This window comes from Oncorhynchus tshawytscha, linkage group LG15 (genome assembly GCF_018296145.1).
Source record: "Oncorhynchus tshawytscha isolate Ot180627B linkage group LG15, Otsh_v2.0, whole genome shotgun sequence".
NCBI classification, from domain to species: Eukaryota; Metazoa; Chordata; class Actinopteri; order Salmoniformes; family Salmonidae; genus Oncorhynchus; species Oncorhynchus tshawytscha.
Window position 1 is genome coordinate 16450988 of NC_056443.1, and position 22674 is coordinate 16473661.

Sequence of the window (22674 nt, forward strand, 5' to 3'; positions counted from 1 at the left end):
TTTTATAAGATACGTTTAATGCTAGCTAGCCCCTTACCATGGCTCCTTGCTGCACTCTCATAACAGGTAGTCAGCCTGCCACGCAGTCTCCTCGTGGAGTGCGATGTAATCGGTGTCCAAAAATGCCTAGTACCGATTGTTATGAAACCTTGAAATCAGCCTCGGCCATTCCGATTAATTGGTCGACCTCTACCCCCAACCCCCCTGGAACAATGGAGTTTGTGCCAGGGCTAGGGGCTATTGGCCAGACACACAAGGGCCTCCATTCAGACCATCACACACACACAGGCAGAGAGAGACATATACACACACATACAAACAGTGACATTGCAGAACCTCCAGAGTCACCACCATATCTGAAAGTGTGGGAAGGGTGGTTGTTGAAGAGCGTAGAAGAGATAGCGGACCCGATTAAACTTAACTGTGAATACATGGTGAGTCCGATATCAAATGTTATTGTCATCTCCCTAGTCTATTCTCTTTTCATCAATGGAGGGAGAGTTCAAAATAAAAAAATAAATTTAAAAAGCGTATACATGCATGGCTGTAAGTCGCTTTGGATAGAAGTGGCTGCTAAATGGCTTTTATTAATAGATGCCCGTAGCTTCGGGTGCCCGTCTGTTTCTGCTCTTTTGCCAAGTCCTTATGGAATTGTCATGCAATGTTTGGCTTGACAATGACAATGGAGTAGGCAAAAGCACAAATCGGTCTGGGACCTGGCTACAGGAACAAGGCTAGGTGACCTGTATTGTCTGTTAACCCCGATGTCCTAATCTCTGACTGAGTCTTTAACACCTAAAAATACTAATTAGGGTCAAAGGTCATCTAGCCGAGATTAGCTGAGTCGGTTGTTTTTGAAGGCTGTGGGTTTCTCCCTAAATGACACCCTATTCCCTATGTAATGCGCTACTTTTGACCAGGTCCCATAGGGTGCCATTTGGGACATGGCCTGTGGGTTTGTTCACATTCAGTTCTTATCTTCGATTGAGGAAACGGTTTATTTTGGACCCAACCCACTCGAGGGGTTCTATAGGCCTGAACTTGCCTTGCTTTTGGCCAGCTCAGTGTGTGTGTGGAACCGGTCTGTCTCCAGCCATTCAACATCTTTATTTCCTCTCTCTTTTTCTCTTTAGTCTGTTTTTTCAGATTTACACTGAGTGATTCCCAGCACAGCCCCATGCAAAAACAAACACAGAACTCAGACTCCCCTCTTATACCCCGCCCTCTCACCCTCTGTCCCTCACATCCTCCTCCTCCCTTCTCTCTCTCACCGCAGCAAGACTGTGTATGACCAAGGCCCCTCCGTGATACCCAAAACAGAGTTCAGTAGAAAATAAATGAGATGGGTAAGAAGTAGAAGGGCTATTAGGACAGAAAAATCCCAGGGTTTTTGGTATTTCTAGTACAGCGTTCTCCAACCCTGCTGTTCCTGGAGAGCTACCGTCTTGTATGTTTCCACTCCAAACCTAATCCAGCGCACCTGATTCTAACAATTAACTGATTGATAAGATGAATCAGGTTAGTTACAACTGGGGTTGGAAAGCCCTGCTGTAGTGAATAGGCTGTGTTCCATTATCCACACTAACAACATACTACTTAGTATGAAACCATGTATTGAGCATGCATTAGTAGTATTCTAGTATGTACATTTGAACATAGGATAAGTACTATAGGCTTAGCCTGTCCCGCCCCTGTACTTCCTGTTTTCAGCCTTGGTACTTCCTGTCCTCTCTGGCGCGTGTCCCTTCCGTCTGCTCGTGGGGAAGTACTAGGCTCCCGGAATACTGGCCTCAATCACCGGAAAACTGAGCTGGGATGAGGATGTGAGTGTGAGAGAGAAACAGCCTGTTCTAAATAGAACAGAAGAGGTACATCACAAATGTAGTGCACTATAAAGGAAATGGGGTCCCATTTAGGATGGGCCGCCAAGGACAATGAGGATCAGTGGGCCCTGACCTGGTGACTGATTGAGTGTTTTCTCTGTTGTATTACCTTTTTGTAGAAGTCCAGGCCACTTGAGAAAGGGGTGGTTGGATTGGAGGGGGGGGGGGTCATTTAGGAAGGACAGTGAGAGAATGGGGATAGGTAGAGAGAGAGACAATGACTACAGAGAGTGCTTGACATTAGTTTCAGGACTGCGGAGAGGGGGAGGTGGGAGAAGGAAATATGGATATCGAGACAGCGAGGGAGAGACCTCCGTTGTAGGGCTGCAGAGAAAGATAGACAAGCCTACGTGCGCTATGTGACTGGGTTGACAATTTATTTAGGAACTCTCTCGATTTGTTTTCCCAGAGCTTTTTCCACAACATTGACTCTTTATATCTGGAGTTGTAGTCATTTCTGAGATGTAGAGGAGAACAGGAACAATAAACAAGGGTTGGATTCCTTTTCTATTCTGGCTGAGGCTAGTCTCTCTCCAAACCACCAAACACAGAAAGATGGGAAGGGAGACAGATGGAGGGAGAGACATACAGGGGAGAGAGTGTGGTGTGGGGGATTTAGTTACAGTATGGTACATTTATCTGGGCTATGATATGACATTTGAGCATGTTAGGTATTTTGACATGGAGCCTATGGGGTTTGGGCTCTCAGCCCATTCATATTACCCTATCCCCTTATATACTTGTATCTCTTCATCCCATCTTTCTGCCCATCTTTTTGGTCTCTCGTCACCCTCATTCAGTCCCTTTCCCCCTATCCCCATCTGTGGGTTATGATCCGTTCCAAACTGTCTGTCAGTCAGTCCCCTTTTCTGTCTTCCTTGACCTCACCCCATCCCCCCCGCTCCAGTCTCCCCCAGTTCTTCCTCTCCAGTTTCCCTCTTAATCTCTCCTCTGTCCCCCCTCATCTCAGTACTGTAGTTCCATTCCAACCCAAATATCCTGACAGCAGGAGAGACACACAGCAGGAGACAGGACTGTACTACTATGGGAGCGTTAGGTTCATGGGAAAATTGGTCATCTTTGTGTTTCCTGTTTTTAGTAATCCCTTGCATGTTGAGTTGCGTCAGGACTGGGGGGAGGTGTACCGGAGAAACTCAATGGGGCTAATTGGGAACAGACGCGCGCACACAAGGGTCTGCTAAATTACTAAAATGTAAACACAGACACAAACACACTGATACACACACACACTCTGCCTGAACCACTATGAAACAGCTATTTGACAAAGACAAAGCACCCAGTGTATTTCAAATGAGCAGGAACACACACACACACAGCTGTGGGAGTGTGTGTGCGTGAGCTTGTGTTAAGGTGTGTGTACACTCCATGTCTCCTGGCGTTCCTAATGTTCCTTTATAGAGCCATTATGTATTGTTCATTTTTCCACCAGTGCTATGCCGGATTTACATGATACTTCACTGGGGTGGGGGGGGGGGGGCTAGGTGGCTAGCCAGGGTCTTATCGAGACTACACTGATGTGTGTCTTTGTTTGTCTCAATAAGATAGCATCTGTTTGAAATGTAATAATGTCTTGCTGCTTCATCACGTCTTTCACTTGCAAAGTTCCCTCAAAGTGACTCTGTTGTGGTTAATTCTGGCTCTGTGTTTGCTTCCGTTTTGTCTTTCCTGAATCAGTTCTTAACTTAACATGTCAAATTTTACTCCCTTCAGTTGTTTTGAAGTGGTGTTTGTAGTGTTTGGCTTCTGTTCCTAGACCAGATCTTCACAACTCAATGCGTGTTTGTGGATGTTTGATTCTTAGACCAGTTCTGCACTGTGGCTAATGCATCTCTTGTTTGTTCATTTCCTGGACCAGTTCTTACTAGAGGTCGACCGATTATGATTTTTCACCGCCGATACCGATTAAAATGTACATAATTTTTTAAAATTTGTAATAATGACAATTACAACAATACTGAATGAACACTAATTTTAACTTAATACATCAATAAAATCAATTTAGCCTCAAGTAAATAATGAAACCTGTTCAATTTGGTTTAAATAATGCAAAAACAAAGTGTTTGAGAAGAAAGTGAAAGTGCAATATGTGCTATGTAAGAAAGCTAACGTTTCAGTTCCTTGCTCAGAACATGAGAACATATGAAAGTTAAAAGTTCCTTTTAACATGAGTCTTCAATATTCCCAGGTAAGAAGTTTTAGGTTGTAGTTATTATAGGAATTATAGGACTATTTCCTTCTATACCATTTGTATTTCATTAACCTTTGACTATTGGATGTTCTTATAGGCACTTTAGTATTGCCAGTGTAACAGTATAGCTTCAGTCCCTCTCCTCGCTCCTCCCTGGGCTCGAACCAGCAACACAACGACAACATCCACCATCGAAGCAGCGTTACCCATGCAGAGCAAGGGAAACAACCACAGGCTCAGAGCGAGTGACGTTTGAAAGGCTATTAGCGCTCACTAACTAGCTAGCCATTTCACTTCGGTTACACCAGCCTCATCTCGGGAGTTGATAGGCTTGAAGTCATAAACAGCGCAATGCTTGACGCACAACAAAGAGCTGCTGGCAAAACGCACGAAAGTGCTGTTTGAATGAATGTTTACGCGCCTGCTTCTGCCTACCACCGCTCAGTCAGATACTTGTATGCTTGTATGCTCAGTCAGATTATATGCAACGCAGGACACGCTAGATATCTAGTAATATCATCAACCATGTGTAGTTAACTAGTGATTATGATTGATTGTTTTCTATAAGATAAGTTTAATGCTAGCTAGCAACTTACCGTGGCTTACTGCAATTTAACTGGGTCAGTTAAGAACACATTCTTATTTTCAATGACGGCCTGTGTTCTTAACTGACCCAGTTAAATAAAGGTATAAAAATATACAAAAATCGGTGCCCAAAAATACCGATTTCCGGTTGTTATGAAAACTTGAAATCGGCCATTCCGATTAATCGGTCGACCTCTAGTTCTTACACGTTAACTCTCCTCTCTCTGCAGCTGGACGTTTGGTTCCTAGACCAGTTCTAATCATTGATTTAGCACCATCTCTCTTTGTTTCCCGTACCAGTTCTTACATTTGAACCCAAGTCTTGTTGTATTTGGTTTAAATCTGTTGTACATTGTGGTTAACACGCTACTCTCACTGTTTTTGTTTATGTTGTTGTTTACTTCAGTTCTTCACAGAGTACGGTCCCGATTACTCTCTGGAGATCAGTCCCAGCTGTCGACCGGACCGCAATGAGACCAAACAGCTGGACAAGGTCATCTCAACCATCAAAGGTATCAGACGGCGTAACCACAGTCTAAACTCACACACCCTAGCGTTAGCAATTACGTCACAACCACTACCAAAAAACATAACGGTCAGACAGTTAGAGAAACCACTCGCAAGCAACAAATGGTCAAACTTTGACCACTCTCTCACACATACACCAAATGGTGTCTTTTGTTGACTGTTGAGTCCAGATGGGACTGCTTTAGTTTAAGGACAGGGTTATTTTTATTTAAACGTCCAGACCATCAGTTTATTTAGACACATTAAAAGACCAGAGCGCTGTGTGTGTGTTAGTGTTGCACAGTATACCAAAGCCTCACCTTTTTTTATACTAGAACATGAAAACGGTACAGTACTATAATTTTTTTTTTTTTACTTTCAGTACTTCTGTCAAATGTCTCATATCTACTGATAAAGATGATCAACTCTTTCTTATAGCGCAGCCGTCCTCTTATTGCGTTGTGCCTGCTCCACTTACTCATTGCTAGCTCTAGCCTGTCCTGAGGAACCACTGCACTCACTGGGAGTCTAGACTGCATCATGTTGGCTCCCCACTCATGCTGCTCAGAAGTAAACGCCCTAGAATAATGCAATACGGCATGTATAAACTTTGCAACTATTAATTACAGTTTGCAAAACAATGTCCATTACAGGCTAGGACACTTTACAATGCAAGAAGATACTGGTAGCTTCCAGCGTTTGTAGGCTAAATTTCCTTGCTAGCTTACAGCTGAAGCTAGCTTCAGTTCACTACCCTCATACTTTGTAATTAAGTTGCAAAATAAGCTGATTTGAAAGCTGATTGTCACCAAAAACCAAATGTATTGCCGAAAACGTTATTAATTCACTTCTTCTCTCCTGTCTCTCTCTCACTGTGTGTGAATGATGTCATTTGGTCTTAGAGACAGTGCACACTTTAACAAAAGAAGAGATTGCATCTATGCAAGTGTTGATCAGTACAATACAATGAGTCCCAAATGGAAGGAAAACAGATTGTTTTTCATCTGTAGCCCCGTGAAAACAGCCAAAACAAGCTCAATAATTCAGTGCCTGCAAACACTCCTAGTGAATTGGTTTAGTTTGTCTTGATTTACCTAGTTTATCAATAAAGATTTACAATTGTGTAGTTAGATTGGTAAAAATTCAAATTGATTGTATTATTGATTGATTAATGCATACCTGGCTCTTTTGAGAAATTGACATCAAACATTTCAAATATAATTCTATTGAACTCAAAAGATGTCTCGATCAAATAAAGGCACTTTAATTAATTATAAGATTGCATTGGTCCTCCTTTATGATGACTGATCTGTGACATTGGCATTTTTTCCCCCATGAAATCGTGATGATATAGAGTGTCATGATACTCAACCTGGTATCGAAGTAAAAATGTGGGTTGTGACAAATGTTTGTGTGCCCCCACAGTTAACACAGCAGGGGGTGTTGTCAGCACCCCAAGGAGATAAATCTACCCCTCACCTAAAACTCGTCACCCGACCTCCACATATACACACACTCCCTGACCCCCTCTTCTTTGGGAGGGCACAGGCCCAACATTTGTCAGCCTGCTGGCCTGGTGTGTTCTGTTCTGGCTGTGGTGAAAACACGGATGTGTGTTTTTAATGTTTCCGGTTAATCAGAATGTCAAACACTACTCTCTTTGTTACGACTCGAATAGTGGGGGGTGAAATGTTAGAGACAAATTCATCATACAGTCAAACGTACTCAATACTCAGATTGTCCAATTTTTATAGTACCTCTGTATGTGGATGAACAAGTTTCGATATACACACATTTGCACACGTGTTAGGGATTTGTCTGTGTATATGTGTGCTGGAGTGTTGACCCCTGTCTCACCTCCTACCCTGTCGTTCACTCTGGATAGGGGGTGTGTGTGGTGGTCTCTTGGTGTATATGCTGCTGACAGCCACACTACACTACTCCAGGGGGACCAGCAGTAGTTTGTTTGGGATAGACTATGGGCTAGGGAGTAGAAGCAGGGTGATTATGGGGGTGTCTCTGTCTTCAGGGCTGGCTAGGGAGTAGGAGCTAGCGTATGGGGTCTAGGGACCCAAATGGAACCAGACCACTGACCTGTTGAAAACAACACGGATCCATCAGTGGATGGAGCGGTAAAATGAAAGGCAGACAATGTGCGGTCGGTCTAGTGTCACATCTGCTCCTTCAGTTCAGAGATCCCTTGTTTCCTTTCCTCCTATTCTGATGGGATTTCAATCCATACATTTAAATGAAGGTGATGTCCTTCCTTCCCCGTGTTCCTTTCTTTTCTCTCCGCTCTTTCTATTTTTTTCTGTGGGGGTTCAGGTGCTCTTGGTTTTACCAAGTGTATGTGACGACAAAACACACACCCCTTCAACCATGTTGTGTGAGAGAAACATACCACATACAGACAACTGTGGTACTAGTTGAGAGCAGGATGTGGTTGCTAAACAGCTGTGCCAGAGTGCAGACTGGAAGCTAATGTTTACCGCAGTTTCCAATCTAGGGAAACCAATGATTACAACCATTGGTCCCAAACAAGGGAAACCATTTGAACTGTGTCTGTCAGGCCTGGAAACAGACGCACAGCACCACACAGGCTTAGGTTATCACGCCATGAACCGGGAGCTTGAGTCTTGACACACGAATGCACACTATGGCCTAACAATGAGGTCTACTTCCCTGGCATGGCATGCCAGCATCTATCACCACCACTGCACAGCTGTAGTTAACACAGCATCAACAGAGACCATGTCTTGCCGTTTAGGTTGATTTGCTTTAATAGCTTTTATGTGGAGCGACCAGGGGCAGTTATGAGCCCCGTGGGGAGTCTGAATTAAAATGACTTGTTTGTGTGTGTGAGACTGACTGCCTCGCAGAAGATTCCTTCTGAAGATGATTACCAAACTTTAAATCACACTTTTAAGTCTGTCCAATGTTCTTGGTGGCCATTTTGGAAAGATTTCAACAGTCAGGAGGGAATAAAACCGTTTCCTTTGCCGTCTATTGGGCTCACTGCCAAATTACCGACTGAGATTAATTAATTAAGCAGCGTTTTCATTAGTTCTACCGCATGATGGCGGCGGCAGGAGCCGTCTCTCCGATTTATTTACCACAGTCATGTTTATGAGCCTTCAAATTAGTGGATTCGGCTATTTCAGCCACACCCATTGCTGACAGGTGTATAAGATTGTACGTCTGTTCAATCTATGTAGGCAAACATTGGCAGTAGAATGGCCCTTACCGAAGAGCTCCGTGACTTGCAACGGGGCACTGTTAGAGGATGTCACCTTTCCAACAAGTCAGTTGGTCAATTTCCTTCATGCTAGAGCTGCCCGGTCAACTGTGTAAGTGCTGTTATTGTGAAGTGGAAACGTCTAGGAGCAACAGTGGCTACGGCGTCAAGTGGTAGCAGAATGGGACCGCTGAAGTGCATAGTGCATAAAACCTCTGGCCGAGCAGCTGCACACAAGCCTAAGATCATGTGCAATGCCAAGCGTCCGCGGTGGTGTAAAGCTCCCTCCATTGGACTCTGGAGCAGTGGAAATGCATTCTCTGGAGTGATGAATCACGCTTCACCATTTGGTAGTCCGGCAGATGAATCTGGATTTGGTGAGTGCCAGGAGAACACTACCTGCCCCAATCCATAGTGTCAACTGTAAAGTTTTGTGGGCGAGGAACAATGCTCTGGTGCTGTTTTTCATGGTTAGGCCACTTAGTGAAAAGTGAAGGGAAATCTTAACGCTACAGCATACAATGACATTCTAGACAATTCTATTTTTCCAACTTTGCGGCAACAGTTTGAGAAAGGCCCTTTCCTGTTTGATAAAGCGGGGTCCATACAGAAATGGTTTTACCAAAATTGGTGTGGAAGAACTTGACTGGCCTGCACAGAGCCCTGACCTCAACCCCATTGAATACCTTTGGGATGAATTGGAACGCTGACTACACGCCAGGCCTAATCACCCATTATCAGTGCCCAACCTCACTAATGCTCTTGTGGCTGAATGAAAGCATGTCCCCGCAGCAATGTTCCAACATCTAGTGGAATGCCTTCCCAGAAGAGTGGAGGCTGTTATAGTAGCAAAGGGGGGACCAACTCCAGAAATGACCATGAGGGGCGGCAGGCAGGCTTTCCACTAGATGTTAGAGCGTTGGACCAGTAACTGAAAGGTTGCTGGATTGAATCCCCGAGCTTACAAGGTAGAAATCTGTCGTTCTGCCCCTGAACAAGGCAGTTAACCCAGTGTTCCTAGGCCGTCATTGTAGGTAAGATTTTGTTCTCAACTTACTTGCCTAGTTAAGTAAAGGTAAAATAAAAATATTTTTACAAATTATTTTGTAATGACATGTTCGACAAGCGGGTGTCTACATACTTTTGGTCATGTAGTGTATTTCCCAAGGCACGGATAAACCAATCCACCCTTTTCCCTATCTAGTGCATCACTTTTGACTATTGCCCTTAGCTCTGGTCAAAAGGAGTGCACTATATAAAGGATTAGGTGTATTTGGGATGCAGACATGTAGCCTACATTGGGGAGACTGGCAGGCAGTAGTGATGGTGGAAAAATAATTGATACAGATGCATAGTAGTATGTTATTTTTTGACTTGATCTCTTTGACAATATCGCAATATTATTTTGTCACTAGTTGACTGAACCTGCACCAGAACTTGTTTTTCCTTCATAGCTTGTTCTCCATCTTTTTAAACAGGAGCCAATTTTGTTTTCAGCATTTGAATTTATAACTGATCAAAACTCATTTTCTCATGGCTCTCATCCCTCTGCAGCAGACATACAGTGCATTTGGAAAGTATTCAGACACCTTTGACTTTTTCCAAATTTTGTTACCTTACAGCCTTATTCTAAAAATGGATTTAAAAAATTCACTCTTCAATCTACACACAATACCCCATAATGACAAAGCGAAAACGGGTTTTTAGAAATGTTTGCATATTTATTCAAAGTAAAAACGGATACCTTATTTGTATACGTATTCAGACCCTTTGCTATGAGACTCGAAATTGAGCTCGGCTGCATTCTGTTTCCATTGATCATCCTTGAGATATTTCTGCAATTTCATTTGGAGTCCACCTGTGGTAAATTCACTTGATTGGACCTGATTTAGAAAAGCACACACCTGTCTATGTAAGATTCCATAGTTGACAATGCATGTCAGAGGAAAAAACCAAGCCATGAGATCAAAGGAATTGTCCGTAGAGCTCCGAGACATGATTGTGTCGGGGCACAGATCTGGGGAACAGTACCAAGAACTTTCTGCAGCATTGAAGGTCCCCAAGAACACAGTGGCCTCCATCATTCTTAAATGGAAGAAGTTTGGAACCACCAAGACTCTTCCTAGAGCTGGTCACCTGGCAAAACTGAGCAATCGGGGGAGAAGGGCCTTGGTCAGGGAGGTGACCAAGAACCAAGTGGCCAGACAGAAGCCACTCCTCAGTAAAAGGCACATGACAGCCCACTTGGAGTTAGCCAAAGGGCACCTAAAGGACTCTCAGACCATGAAAAACAATATTCTCTGGATAATTATTTTAGGCAGATGTTCTCTTTTCTGTCTCATCCTCCCACTGAATGAAGATTATGGTTAGGAATTATTTCCAAATAATATAAAAAATGGAAAATTAACAAATGTACAGAAAGATTAGTGTGATGGCCAAATTACAGAGGAAGAACTTTTTGAGGCTATTAAATACTTTCAGTCTGGAAAAATCTCAGGGATTGATGGCATACCAGTGGAGGTATATCAAGTATTTTTTTGATTGTTTTAACTACTCCTATAGAAATGGTAGTCTCAGGTACTAAGCTGGAAGGTCTGATTTCTCTATTATTAAAACAAGACCCAGATGGCAAATATAAAGACCCAGTCTATCTAAAAAATAAAAAAACTGGAGGCCCCTTCCGCTTCAATCTCGTGATGTGAAAATACTAGTGAAATGCATAGCACTCAGAATTAAACGGGTTTTACCAGGTATTGTTCATCCTGATCAGTCAGGTTTTTTACATGGACAATACACTGGAGATTATGTACGACAACTACTAGAAATAATAGAACATCGTGAAATGTATAAGAAGCCTGGAATGGTATTTATAGCGGATTTTGAAAAGGCATTTCATAAAGACTGGATTTTATTTATAAATTCATGGATTTTTTAAAATTTCAATAATTCTCTTATGAAATTGGTAAAAATAATGTATAGCAACCCCTGGTGTAAAATAGTAAATAACGGCTACTTCTCAGAGTTTTGAATTGTCAAGAGGAGTTAAACAAGGGTGTCCACTGTCACCATATAATGGCCATTGAAATGCTAGCTATTGGCCATTGAAATGCTAGCTATTAAAATCAGATCCAATAACAACATTTAGAAGATTAGAAATCCAAGGCTTAAAAACAAAGGTATGCCGATGACTCAAGTTTTATATTAAGTCCGCAAGCTAGATCCCTGCAATGTCTCGTTTAAAGATCTAGATAACTTTTCTGTGCTCTCTGGACTAAAACCTAATTATGATAAGTGTACAATATTGCGTATTGGATCTTTTAAAAAAAATACAACTTTTACATTATCCTGCAGTTTACCTATAAAATGGGCTGATGGTGAAGTAGACATACTCAGCGTTCATATCACAAAAGAGATAAATAAGCTCTCCACAATGAATTTTAGTTGAAAACTTGTAAAAATAGACAAGATCCTTCAACCATGGAGAGGTAAATATCTGTCTATTTATGGAACAATTGCCCTGATTTAACTCCATAGTCCTATCAGTTTACTCACTTGCTTATGGCGCTGCCTACTCCTGATGACTCGTTTTTCAAATCATATGAGCAAAAAATATTTAGCTTTATCTGGGACACTAAACCATGCACGTTTTATTTTGTCTATCTATATAATGAATATGAATTTGGTGGGTTGAGATTATTAAATATAAAAACACTTAACCTCTTTAAAAGCCTCACTCATTCAAAACTTTTATTTGAACCCTAAATGGTTCTCAAGTAGAATGTTGCAAGTTCAAACCCCCGAGCTGACATGGTACAAATCTGTCGTTCTGCCCCTGAACAGGCAGTTAACCCACTGTTCCTAGGCCGTCATTGAAAATAAGAATTTGTTCTAAACTGACTTGCCTAGTTAAAGGTTTAAACATTATTTGGGAAATTTGCCTTTGTGCAGATTGCCATGTCTCATTTTCGATTTAATTGAAAATGATACTTTTCTCAGTTTTTCAAACAAGCATTGCAGAGCTGGCTACAAGTTCAATTTCATCCCCCTGAAAAGATACAACAAATATTATGGCTGAACTCAAATGTGTTGGTTGATAAAATACCTGTATTTATGGGAAAGATGTTTGAAAAGGGTATTTTGTTTGTAAATTATATTGTAAATTGGAATGGTAGAGTTATGTCCTTCATGGAGTTATCAGAATTGTACGGGAAGGTCTGCTCAATCCAAGAGTACAACCAATTGATTACAGCATTACCCCAAAAATGGAGGAGGCAGGTGGCAACGGGAGGAGGTAGGGAACTGGTCTGTCTGCCCAATACAAAAGATCAAAATTGGCGGAGGAATAAAAATAGCATAAATAGGGAAGTATACCAGTTTCATTTGAGGACAGGATGTTGACAACTGTGCCATACAGATTGCAAAATAGTTGGGAAGAGATTTTTGATGTACCAATTCCATGGTACAGGGTGTATGAGTTGATATATAAAACTATGCAAGATTCAAGACTTTGTGCTTTTCAGCTAAACTTACTATATAGAATTCTTGCCTCCAACAAAATGTTGAATATTTGGGACATAAAGTCATCGAAGCTCTGCAGATTTTGGGGATACAGAATCAATAGACCCATGTATTTTGGTATTGCCCTCGGGTAGCCTGTTTCTGGTCTCCGGTTCAGGAATGGCTGAAAATGCATAGCATTGATCTAAAATTGACCTAAGAAATAGTACTGTTAGGACATCTGGAGAGATGTCAGTCAATTACTAATACTCTTAGTAAAAATATTTATCTTCAACTCGCAATCTGTGGATTAGATGGATTGAAATTGTACGTTAAACATCACATCACATCAACATCGCATAGTTGAAAGATATGTGTTGCGTAGAAACCCGAAGTGGGTGGCCAGCAGAGATAGATGGAATGGGCTAAGGGTTGTTATTTGGAACTGGAGACAAGTGGGAGTGGAGTTGCTGTGTGGGAGATAGAAAGATGGTCAAAGATAAAAGTAAGAAAATAATAATAAAATGTACATTTGAATTACACTGAGGGGCAGTGTTTTTACAACTAATGCCGGTTTGCCTGAGGCTGATGTCGTGCAGGTGTTTGTACACATGCATAAACAGTCGTGGCTAAAAGGTACTATTTAATGAAGCTGCAAGTTGAGGACTTGAGGCGTCTGTTTCTCAAACTAGACACTATAAATGTACTTGTCCTCTTGCTCAGTTGTGCACCGGGGCCTCCCATTCCTCTTTCTATTCCGGTTAGATCCAGCTTGCGCTGTTCTGTGAAGGGAGTAGTACATAGCATTGTACGAGATCTTCAGTTTCTTGGCAATTTCTCTTATGGAATAGCCTTCATTTCTCAGAACAAGAATAGACTGACGAGTTTCAGAAGAAATGCTTTGTTTCTGGCCATTTTGAGCCTGTAATCGAACCCACAAATTCTGATGCTCCAGATACTCAACTAGTCTAAAGAAGGCCAGTTTTATTACTTCTTTAATAAGCACAGCAGTTTTCAGCTGTGCTAACATAATTGCAAAAGGGTTTTCTAATGATCAATTAGTCTTTTAAAATGATGAACTTGGATTAGCTAACACAACGTGCCATTGGAACACAGGAGTGATGGTTGCTGATAATGGGCCTCTGTATGCCTATGTAGATATTCCATTTAAAAAATCTGCTTTTTCCAGATACCATAGTCATTTACAATATTAACAATGTCTACACTATATTTGTGATCAATTTGATGTTATTTTAATGGACAAAAACAAGAACATTTCTAAGTGATCCCAAACTTTTGAACGGTAGTGTATATTTTAATGTTGTGAGAGCTCCGACAGTTTTCTCATTAATGTTGCAGGAGATGATAAACGTGTGTGAGATAACATGACAAACACTTCGCTCCCAGAGAGTTGTCGAATACGAGCTGCGATTGATTAACACACAAGTAGTAAATACCTCTGCTCACTCCTCGTCACTTTACCGGAATTTCCAAACAACATCTGGGGGACATTTACGAGACTCTGAGCTCTGTTTAAAAATAGAGAGGGATAGAAAACATGGTTGCTTTTTGCCAGGCGCTGATTGGAATGGATGCTTGGGCAGTGCAAGTGTGTGTGTGTATGCGCGCACACACACTGCTATGCAAACCCCCTAGTCTGATAGCTCAGGCTGGCTTTTAAGCATATGCAACAGGACTTGCTATAATGATGGGTTTACCACACACACTACAATGCAAACAAATAGGAAACCAAACCATGCCTCTATAAAACGGTTGTTTGCCAAAAAACAATCTATACGGTGCCTTCAGAAAGTATTCGCACCCCTGAACTTTTTCCACATATTGGTACATTTAACATTGATTAAATTGAGATTTTGTGTCACTGACCTACACACAATACCCTATAATGTCAAAGTGGAATTATGTTTTTAGATTTTTATTTACTTATTATTAAAAAATTAAAAGCTTTGTCTTTTGTCAGTAAGTATTCAACCCCTTTGTTATCACAAGCCTAAATACATCCACAAGTAAAGATTTGCTTACATGGACTCTGTGCAATAATAGTGATTTAACATTTTTGAATAACTACACCACACACAATTATCAGTATGGTCCCTCAGCCGAGCAGTGAATTTCAAGCACAGATTCGCCACAAAACCAGGGAGGATTTCAACTGCCTCACAAAGAACGGCACATATTGGTAGACCGGTAAAAAAGAAAAATAAAGCTTACATTTGAATATCCCTTGGAGCATGGTGAAGTTACAAATTACACTTTGGAGGGTGTATCAATTCACCCAGTAAGTACAAAGACGCAGGCGTCCTTCTGAACTAAATTGCTGGAGAGGAAAGAAACCACAAGGATTTCACCATGAGGCCAATGGTGACTTTGAAACAGAGTTTAATGGCTATGATAGGACAACTGAGGATAGATCAACAACATTAGTTACTCCAATACTAACCTAAATGACAGAAGAAAAAAAAAGGAATCCTGTACAGAATCAAAAATATTCTAAAACATACATCCTGTTTTGCAATAAGGCACTGCAGTAAAACTGAAAAATGTGGCAAAGAAATGGACTTTATGTCCAGATTACAAAACACTATGTTTGGGGCAAATACAACACATCACTGAGTATCACATTTCATATTTTCAAGCATGGTGGTGGCTGCATCATGTTATGGGTATGCTTGTCATCAGCAAGGACTAGGGAGTTAAGGATGAAAAGAAACAGAATAGAGCAAACACAAGAAAAATCCTAGAAGAAAACCTGATTGTCTGCTTTCCAAGAGACACTGGGGGACAAATTCACCTTTCAGCAGGACAATAACCTAAAAACACAAAGCCAAATATAAATATATACTGGAGTTAACTAGTGGACTAGTTTTCACTTAAATTGTCTTAAATCTTTGGCAAGACTTAAATTGCTGTCTAGCAATGATCAATAACCAACTTGTCCGTTTTTAAATAATTTTAATAATAATGTGCAAATGTAGTACAATCCAGGTGTGCGAAGCCTTAGGGACTCACAGCTGTGATCGCTGCCGACGGTGACTAACGTGTATTGACTCGGGTGTGAATACTTCGATAAATTTGATTTCTGTATTTAGTTTTCAATAAATGTGCTAACATTTCTAAACCATGTTTTCACTTTGGGATATTGTGTAGATGGGTGAGAATCTATTTAATCCATTTTGAATTCAGGCTCTAACACAACAAAATGTAGATTAAGAAGAGGGGTATGAATACTTTCTGAAGGCACTGTATGAGTGTATGATTGTCATTCTCATAGCTTTTGTTGGTTAAACGTGAAACAGCCTGTTTAATAATAGGAAATCAAAGCAGCATTGTCCGTATAGACACTGACGTGTTTGACCTGCCCCTTCTATTCAACACATATTCACCATTGCTATGCAATCACAGTGTTTACCTAACCATATTCAGACATGCATCGCTCTGAAACATGATATTGATAGCTACAGATGGAGACCCAAGACAAAGGTTGTAAAGTGTGTGGCTGGTTATTCATTGGTTGGAAATAAGCTCTTATCACCATGTTATGCAAGTGAAGTGTTACCTTTGTGTATTTACCTATTCTGTTTCCTCATTTGCATATCTGCTCTTGCTGAGGAAGTACATCACTTATACGTTTTGCATTTTGAATAACTGTCCGTCTGGGGAACTGCGCGCGCATACACACACACACACATCACAGAGGGAGAATGCAGTGTAGACAGACAACACAAATCATTTGTTGCATCTGGAATGTAGTTTTTTTCAACCCTGTTACTGGATGCTCAGTCTCCACATATACTGACTTTTTTTTTTTTTATAAACGCAACATGTAAAGTGTTGGTCCCATGTTTTAATGAGCTAAAATTAAATATCCCAGATATTTTCCATACACCCAGAAAGCGTATTTCTCTAATTTTGTTCACACATTTTTTACATGCCTGTTATTGAGCATTTATTATCAAGATAATCCACCCACCTAACAGGTGTGGCATATTTAGAAGTTGATTAAACACCATGATCATTACACAGGTGCACCTTGTGCTGGGAACAATAAAAGGCCACTCTAAACTGTGCAGTTTTGTCACACAACACAATGCCACAGATGTCTGAAGTTCTTTGGGCGCATGCAATTGGCATGCTGACTACAGGAATGTCCATCAGAGCTGTTGCCAGAATTGAATGTTAATTTCTCTACCATAAGCTGCCTCCAATGTCGTTTTAGAGAATTTGGCAGTACGTCCAACCGGCCTCAACTGCAGACCACGTACAGTACATTCAGGAGGTATTCTGACCCCTGGTCTTTTTCCACATTTTGTGACGTTACAGCCTTAATCTAAAATTGATTTTTTTAAATGATAAAATCCTTATTCTATACACCATGCCCCATAATGACAAGGCAAAACATTTTTTTACACATTTTTGCAAATGTATTTAAAATAAACTAATCACATTTACCTAAGTATTCAGACCCTTTACTCAGTACTTTGTTGAAGCACCTTTGGCAGCAATTACAGCCTTGAGTCTTCTTTGGTATGATGCTACAAACTTGTATTTGGAGAGTTTCTCCCCTTCTCTGCAGATCCTCTCAAGCTTTGTGAGGTTGGATGGGGAGTGTCGCTGCACAGCTATTTTCAGGTCTCTCCAGAGATGTCCGAGCTCTGGCTGGGCCACTCAAGGACATTCAGAGACTTGTCCGTAAGCCACTCCTGCATTGTCTTGGCTGTGTGCTTAGGGTCGTTGTACTGTTAGAAGGTGAATCTTCGCCCCAGTCTGAGGTCCTGAGCGCTCTCGAGCAAATTTTCATCAAGGATCTCTCCATATTTTGCTCCTTTCATCTTTCCCTCAATCCTGACTAGTCTCCCTGACCCTGCCACTGAAAAAATCCCCCAGCATTTTGCTTTCACCACCATGCTTCACCGTAGGGATGGTGCCAGGTTTCCTCCAGACGTGATGCATTCAGGCTAAAGAGTTCAATCTTGGTTTCATCAAACAAGAATCTTCTTTCTCATGGTCAGTCCTTTTAGGTGCCTTTTGGCAAACTCCAAGCAGGCTGTCATGTGCCTCTTACTGAGGACTGGCTTCCGTCTGGCCATTCTACCATAAAGGCCTGATTGGTGGAGTGCTGCAGAGATGGTTGTCCTTCTGGAAGGTTGTCCCATCTCCACAGAGGAACTCTGGAGCTCTGTCTGTGACCATTGGGTTCTTGGTCACCTCCATGATCAAGGCCCTTCTCCCCCAATTGCTCAGTTTGGCCTGGCGGCCAGCTCTAGGAAGAATCTTGGTGGTTCCATACTACTTCCATTTAAGAATGATGGAGGCCACTGTATTCTTGAGGACGTTCAATGCTGCAGACGTTTTTCTTACCCTTCCCCAGATCTGTGCCTCGACACAATCCTGTCTCAGAGCTCTATGGACAATTCCTTCGACCTCATGGCTTGGTTTTTGCTCTGACATGCACTGTCAACTGTGGGACCTTTTATATAGACCGGTGTGTGCCTTTCCATATCGTGTCCAATTAGTTTGAATTTACCATAGGTGTACTCAAAGTTTTGTAGAAACATCTCAAGGATGATCAATGAAAGCACGATGCACCTGAGCTCAATCTATACTCATAGCAAAGTTTCTGAATTCTTACGCAGATAACGTATTCCTGTTTTCCCTTTGTCATTATGGGGTATCGTGTGTAGATTGAGGGGAAAACATGTGGAAGAAGTCTTAATACTTTGCGAATGCACTGTATAACCACGCCAGCTCAGGACCTCCACATCCGGGATCGTCGGAGACCAGCTACCCGGACAGCTAATTAAACTGTGGGTTTGCACAACCAAAGAATTTCTGCACAAACTGACAAACTGTCTCAGAGGAAACTCATCTGCGTGCTTGCCTTCCTCACCAGGGTCGTAACTGACTTCAGTGGCCAATGCTCACCTTTGATGGCCACTGGCACATTGGAGAAGTGTGATCTTCACGGATGAATCCCGGTTTCAGCTGTACTGGGCAGATGGCAGACGGCGTGTATAGCGTTGTGTGGGTGAGCGGTTTGCTGACGTGAACAGAGTGCCCCATGGTGGTGGGGTTATGGTATGGGCAGGCATAAGCTACGGACAATGAAAACAATTGCATTTTGTCAATGGCAATTTGAATGCACTTAATGCCATTCATCTGCCGCCATCACCTCATGTTTCAGTATGACTAATGCACAGCCCCATGTCACAGGATCTGTACGCAATTCCTGGAAGCTGAAAATGTCCCAGTTCTTCCATGGCCTGCTTACTCACCAGACATGTCACCCATTGAGCATGTTTGGGATGCTCTGGATCAACGTGTAAGACGGCGTGTTCCAGTTCCCGCCAGTATCCAGCAACTTCACACATCCATTGAAGAGGAGTGGGACAACATTCCACAGACCACAATAAACAGCCTGATCAACTCTATGCGATGGAGATGTCGTGCTGAATTTACGAAATGGTGGTCACACCAGATACTGACTGGTTTTCTGATCTACACCCCTACCTTTTTATCTGTGACCAATAAATGCATATCTGTATTCCCAGTCATGTAAAATCCATAGATTAGGGCCTAATTCATTTATTTCAATTTACTTATTTTGTTATATGAACTGTAACTGAGTAAAATCTTTGAAATTGTTGCATGTTGCATCCACGTTCTCTTTCTTCCTCGTTACGACAGACAATGAATCGCTGAACGAACAAACTCAGCAAAAAAAGAAACATCCCTTTTTCAGGACCGTCTTTGAAAGATAATTTGTAAAAAACAAATAACTTCACAGATCTTCATTGTGAAGGGTTTAAACATGGTTTCCCATGCTTTTAATGCAATTAAGGTCACAGTTATGAGAAGTTAGGACACTAAAGAGGCCTTTCTACTGACTCTGAAAAACCAAAAGAAAGATACCCAGGGTCCCTGCTCATCTGCGTGAACATGCCTTAGGCATGCTGCAAGGACACGGACTGCAGATGTGGCCAGGGCAATAAATGGCAATGTCCTTACTGTGAGACGCCGAAGACTGCGCTACAGGGAGACAGGACGGACAGCTGATCGTCCTCGCAGTGGCAGACCACATATAACGACACCTGCACAGAATCGGTACATCTGAACATCACACCTGCGGGACAGGTACAGGATGGCATCAACAACTGCCCGAGTTACACCAGGAACGCACAATCCCTCCGTCAGTGCTCAGACTGTCCGCAATAGGCTGAGGCTGGACTGCAGGCTTGTAGGCCTGTTGTTAGGCAGGTCCTCACCAGACATCATGGGCAACAACGTTGCCTATGGGCACAAACCAGACAGGACTGGCAAAAAGTGCTCTTCACTGACGGGTCACGGTTTTGTCTCACAAGGGGTGATGGTCAGATTCGCATTTATTGTCAAAGGAATGAGTGCTACACCAAGGCCTGTACTCTGGAGCGGGATCGATTTGGAAGTGGAGGGTCCGTCATGGTCTGGGGCGGTGTGTGACAGCATCATCGGACTGAGCTTGTCATTGTAGGTAATCTCAACGCTGTGCTTTGCAGGGTACCCTTCTTGCAGGCTCATCCTGACATGAACCTCCAGCATGACAATGACACCAGCCATACTGCTTGTTCTGTGCGCAATTTCATAGAAGAAAGGAATGTCAGTGTTCTGCCATGGCCAGTGAAGAGCCCGTATGTCAATCCCATTGAGCACGTCCGGGACCTGTTGGATCGGAGGGTGAGGGCTAGGGCCATCCCCCCCAAGAAATGTCCGGGAACTTGCCGGTGCCTTGGTGGAAGAGTGGGGTAACATCTCACAGCAGGAACTGGCAAATCTGCTGCAGTCCATGAGGAGATGCACTGCAGTACTTAATGCAACTGGTGGCCACACCAGATGCTGAATGTTACTTTTGATTTTGACCCCCCCCCATTTGTTCAGGAACACATTATTCCATTTGTTAATCACATGTCTGGAAGTTGTTCAGTTTGTCTGTTGTTGAATCTTATGTTCATACAATTATGTACACATTAAGTTTGCTGAAAATAAACACAGTTTACAGTGAGAGGAAGTTTCTTTTTTTGCTGAGTTTACATTACATTTAGACAAGTGAACTCTTAGTCACCGCTAGGCTACTCCTCCCGCACACACATACACACCTTATCTAAACCAGGCTAATAGGAGGTTACATCTCCTTTCATCTACAGATAAATCTGAATTATCACTGACAACACTTCTGTCCACACTTAGCGGCATGCTAACGCTGTCACTGATGGCGAGGCTGAGGTGTGTGTGTGCGGGTACATGCTCTGTATGGACACAATGTGAGAGAAATTAATGCATTTTCTTCTGTGTGTTTTGACTTTGTGTCGTGAGTTTTCATTGTGCTTATTTCTAAGTATCTATGATTAATTTAACCCTGTTTTTCCCTCCCTCCATCCCTCCCCTCTGTTGTTTACAGGGAATTTGAAGAATGTGGTTTAAGAGCAGAGTCTCATGTTTCCAATCAGGGCCTCCTGGGGTAATGAACACACACCAGGCTGATGAAGACCGTATGTTGGAGCTCCATCCTTTGCCAACGGGGAGGAGAGGGAGATGTTGGGGGGGGAGCAGGAAAATTGTGGAAAAACATGACTTGAATGTTTCCAGGGGGATGTTTTATTGTAGGGGACGAGGAGGGGGTAGGGTGCTGATGTTGCCGGTTTGCTGTTTCCGTTTTGTCTTTGTATAGTTTTTTTTTTTTTTTACTGTGGGGAGGAGATTCTGGTATGACTAGCCATGGACCAGACTGAGAATTCCCAAAGGGTCTGAGTATGAATGCTGTACTAGGATCAGAATTTGAAGATGATTTTAGCCTTTTAGATCATAATGAATAAGATTGCATGGCCCAGAATTCCTACCTTGTTATATTTTGCTTCTAAATTTTCAGTTTATAACCTGGGCTATGGGTGGGTTGTAATATTAGACTTAAATGTGTACATATTTAGGCGTGGGAAACATTTAGGATGGGCTATGTTAAGATTTGTGCTAAACGAGTAAAGCAGACATGTTGGGGGCTCGTGTTACCTCTTTAGCTGCTTCCCTGGTGCTGTATGTTCATGCCTCCCTGGGGTGAGTTTCCCAAAAACAAAGATAATCTTCAGTATTAAGATAATCTTACACCCCATATAGAGTATCCTGACAAGAACTTTGTTTTATGATCTTAGTGCTACAGATGATCTTCACTACATGAGTGCAGTATATTTCGAGAGCTTTATATGGGCATTTTTCTTAACTGAACAAAAATATAAGCGCAACTATTTCAAAGATTTTACTGAGATACAGTTCACATAAGGAAATCAGTCAATTTAAATAAATTGGACCCTAATCTATGGATTTCACATGACTGAGCAGGGGCGCAGCCATGGGAGGGCATTGGCCCACCCTTCTTGGGAATCTGGTCCACCCACTGGGGAGCCAGGCCCTGCCAATCAGAATCAGTTTTTCCCCACAAAAGGGCTTTATTACAGACATAAATAATCCTCAGTTTCATCAGCTGTCCGGTTGGCTGGTTTCAGACGCTGAATAAGTCTTATGTGGAGGTCCTGGGCTGGCATGGTTACAAGGTCTGCGGTTGTGAGGCAGGTTGGCTGTACTGCCAAATTCTCTAAATTGACGGAGGCGGCTTATGGTAGAGAAATGAACATTCAATTCTCTGACAACAGCTCTGGTGGACATTCCTGCAGCCAGCATGCCAATTGCATGCTCCCTCAACTTGAGACATCTGT

The 22674-nt window shown here is 42.2% G+C and overlaps 1 protein-coding gene across 1 annotated transcript in view; it reads left to right on the top strand.

Annotated features, from left to right (window-relative positions):
* hdac8 (histone deacetylase 8) overlaps positions 1 to 21530 on the top strand; it is a 36958-nt gene extending 15428 nt beyond the window's left edge. Inside the window, exons 10-11 of the mRNA XM_024373292.2 lie at positions 5084 to 5189; positions 21369 to 21530. Of these exons, the coding sequence (XP_024229060.1) occupies positions 5084 to 5189; positions 21369 to 21391 (129 nt within the window). The 3' untranslated portion in view covers positions 21392 to 21530. The remainder of the gene's footprint in view (positions 1 to 5083; positions 5190 to 21368) is intronic.
* The last annotated feature ends 1144 nt before the right edge of the window (positions 21531 to 22674 follow it).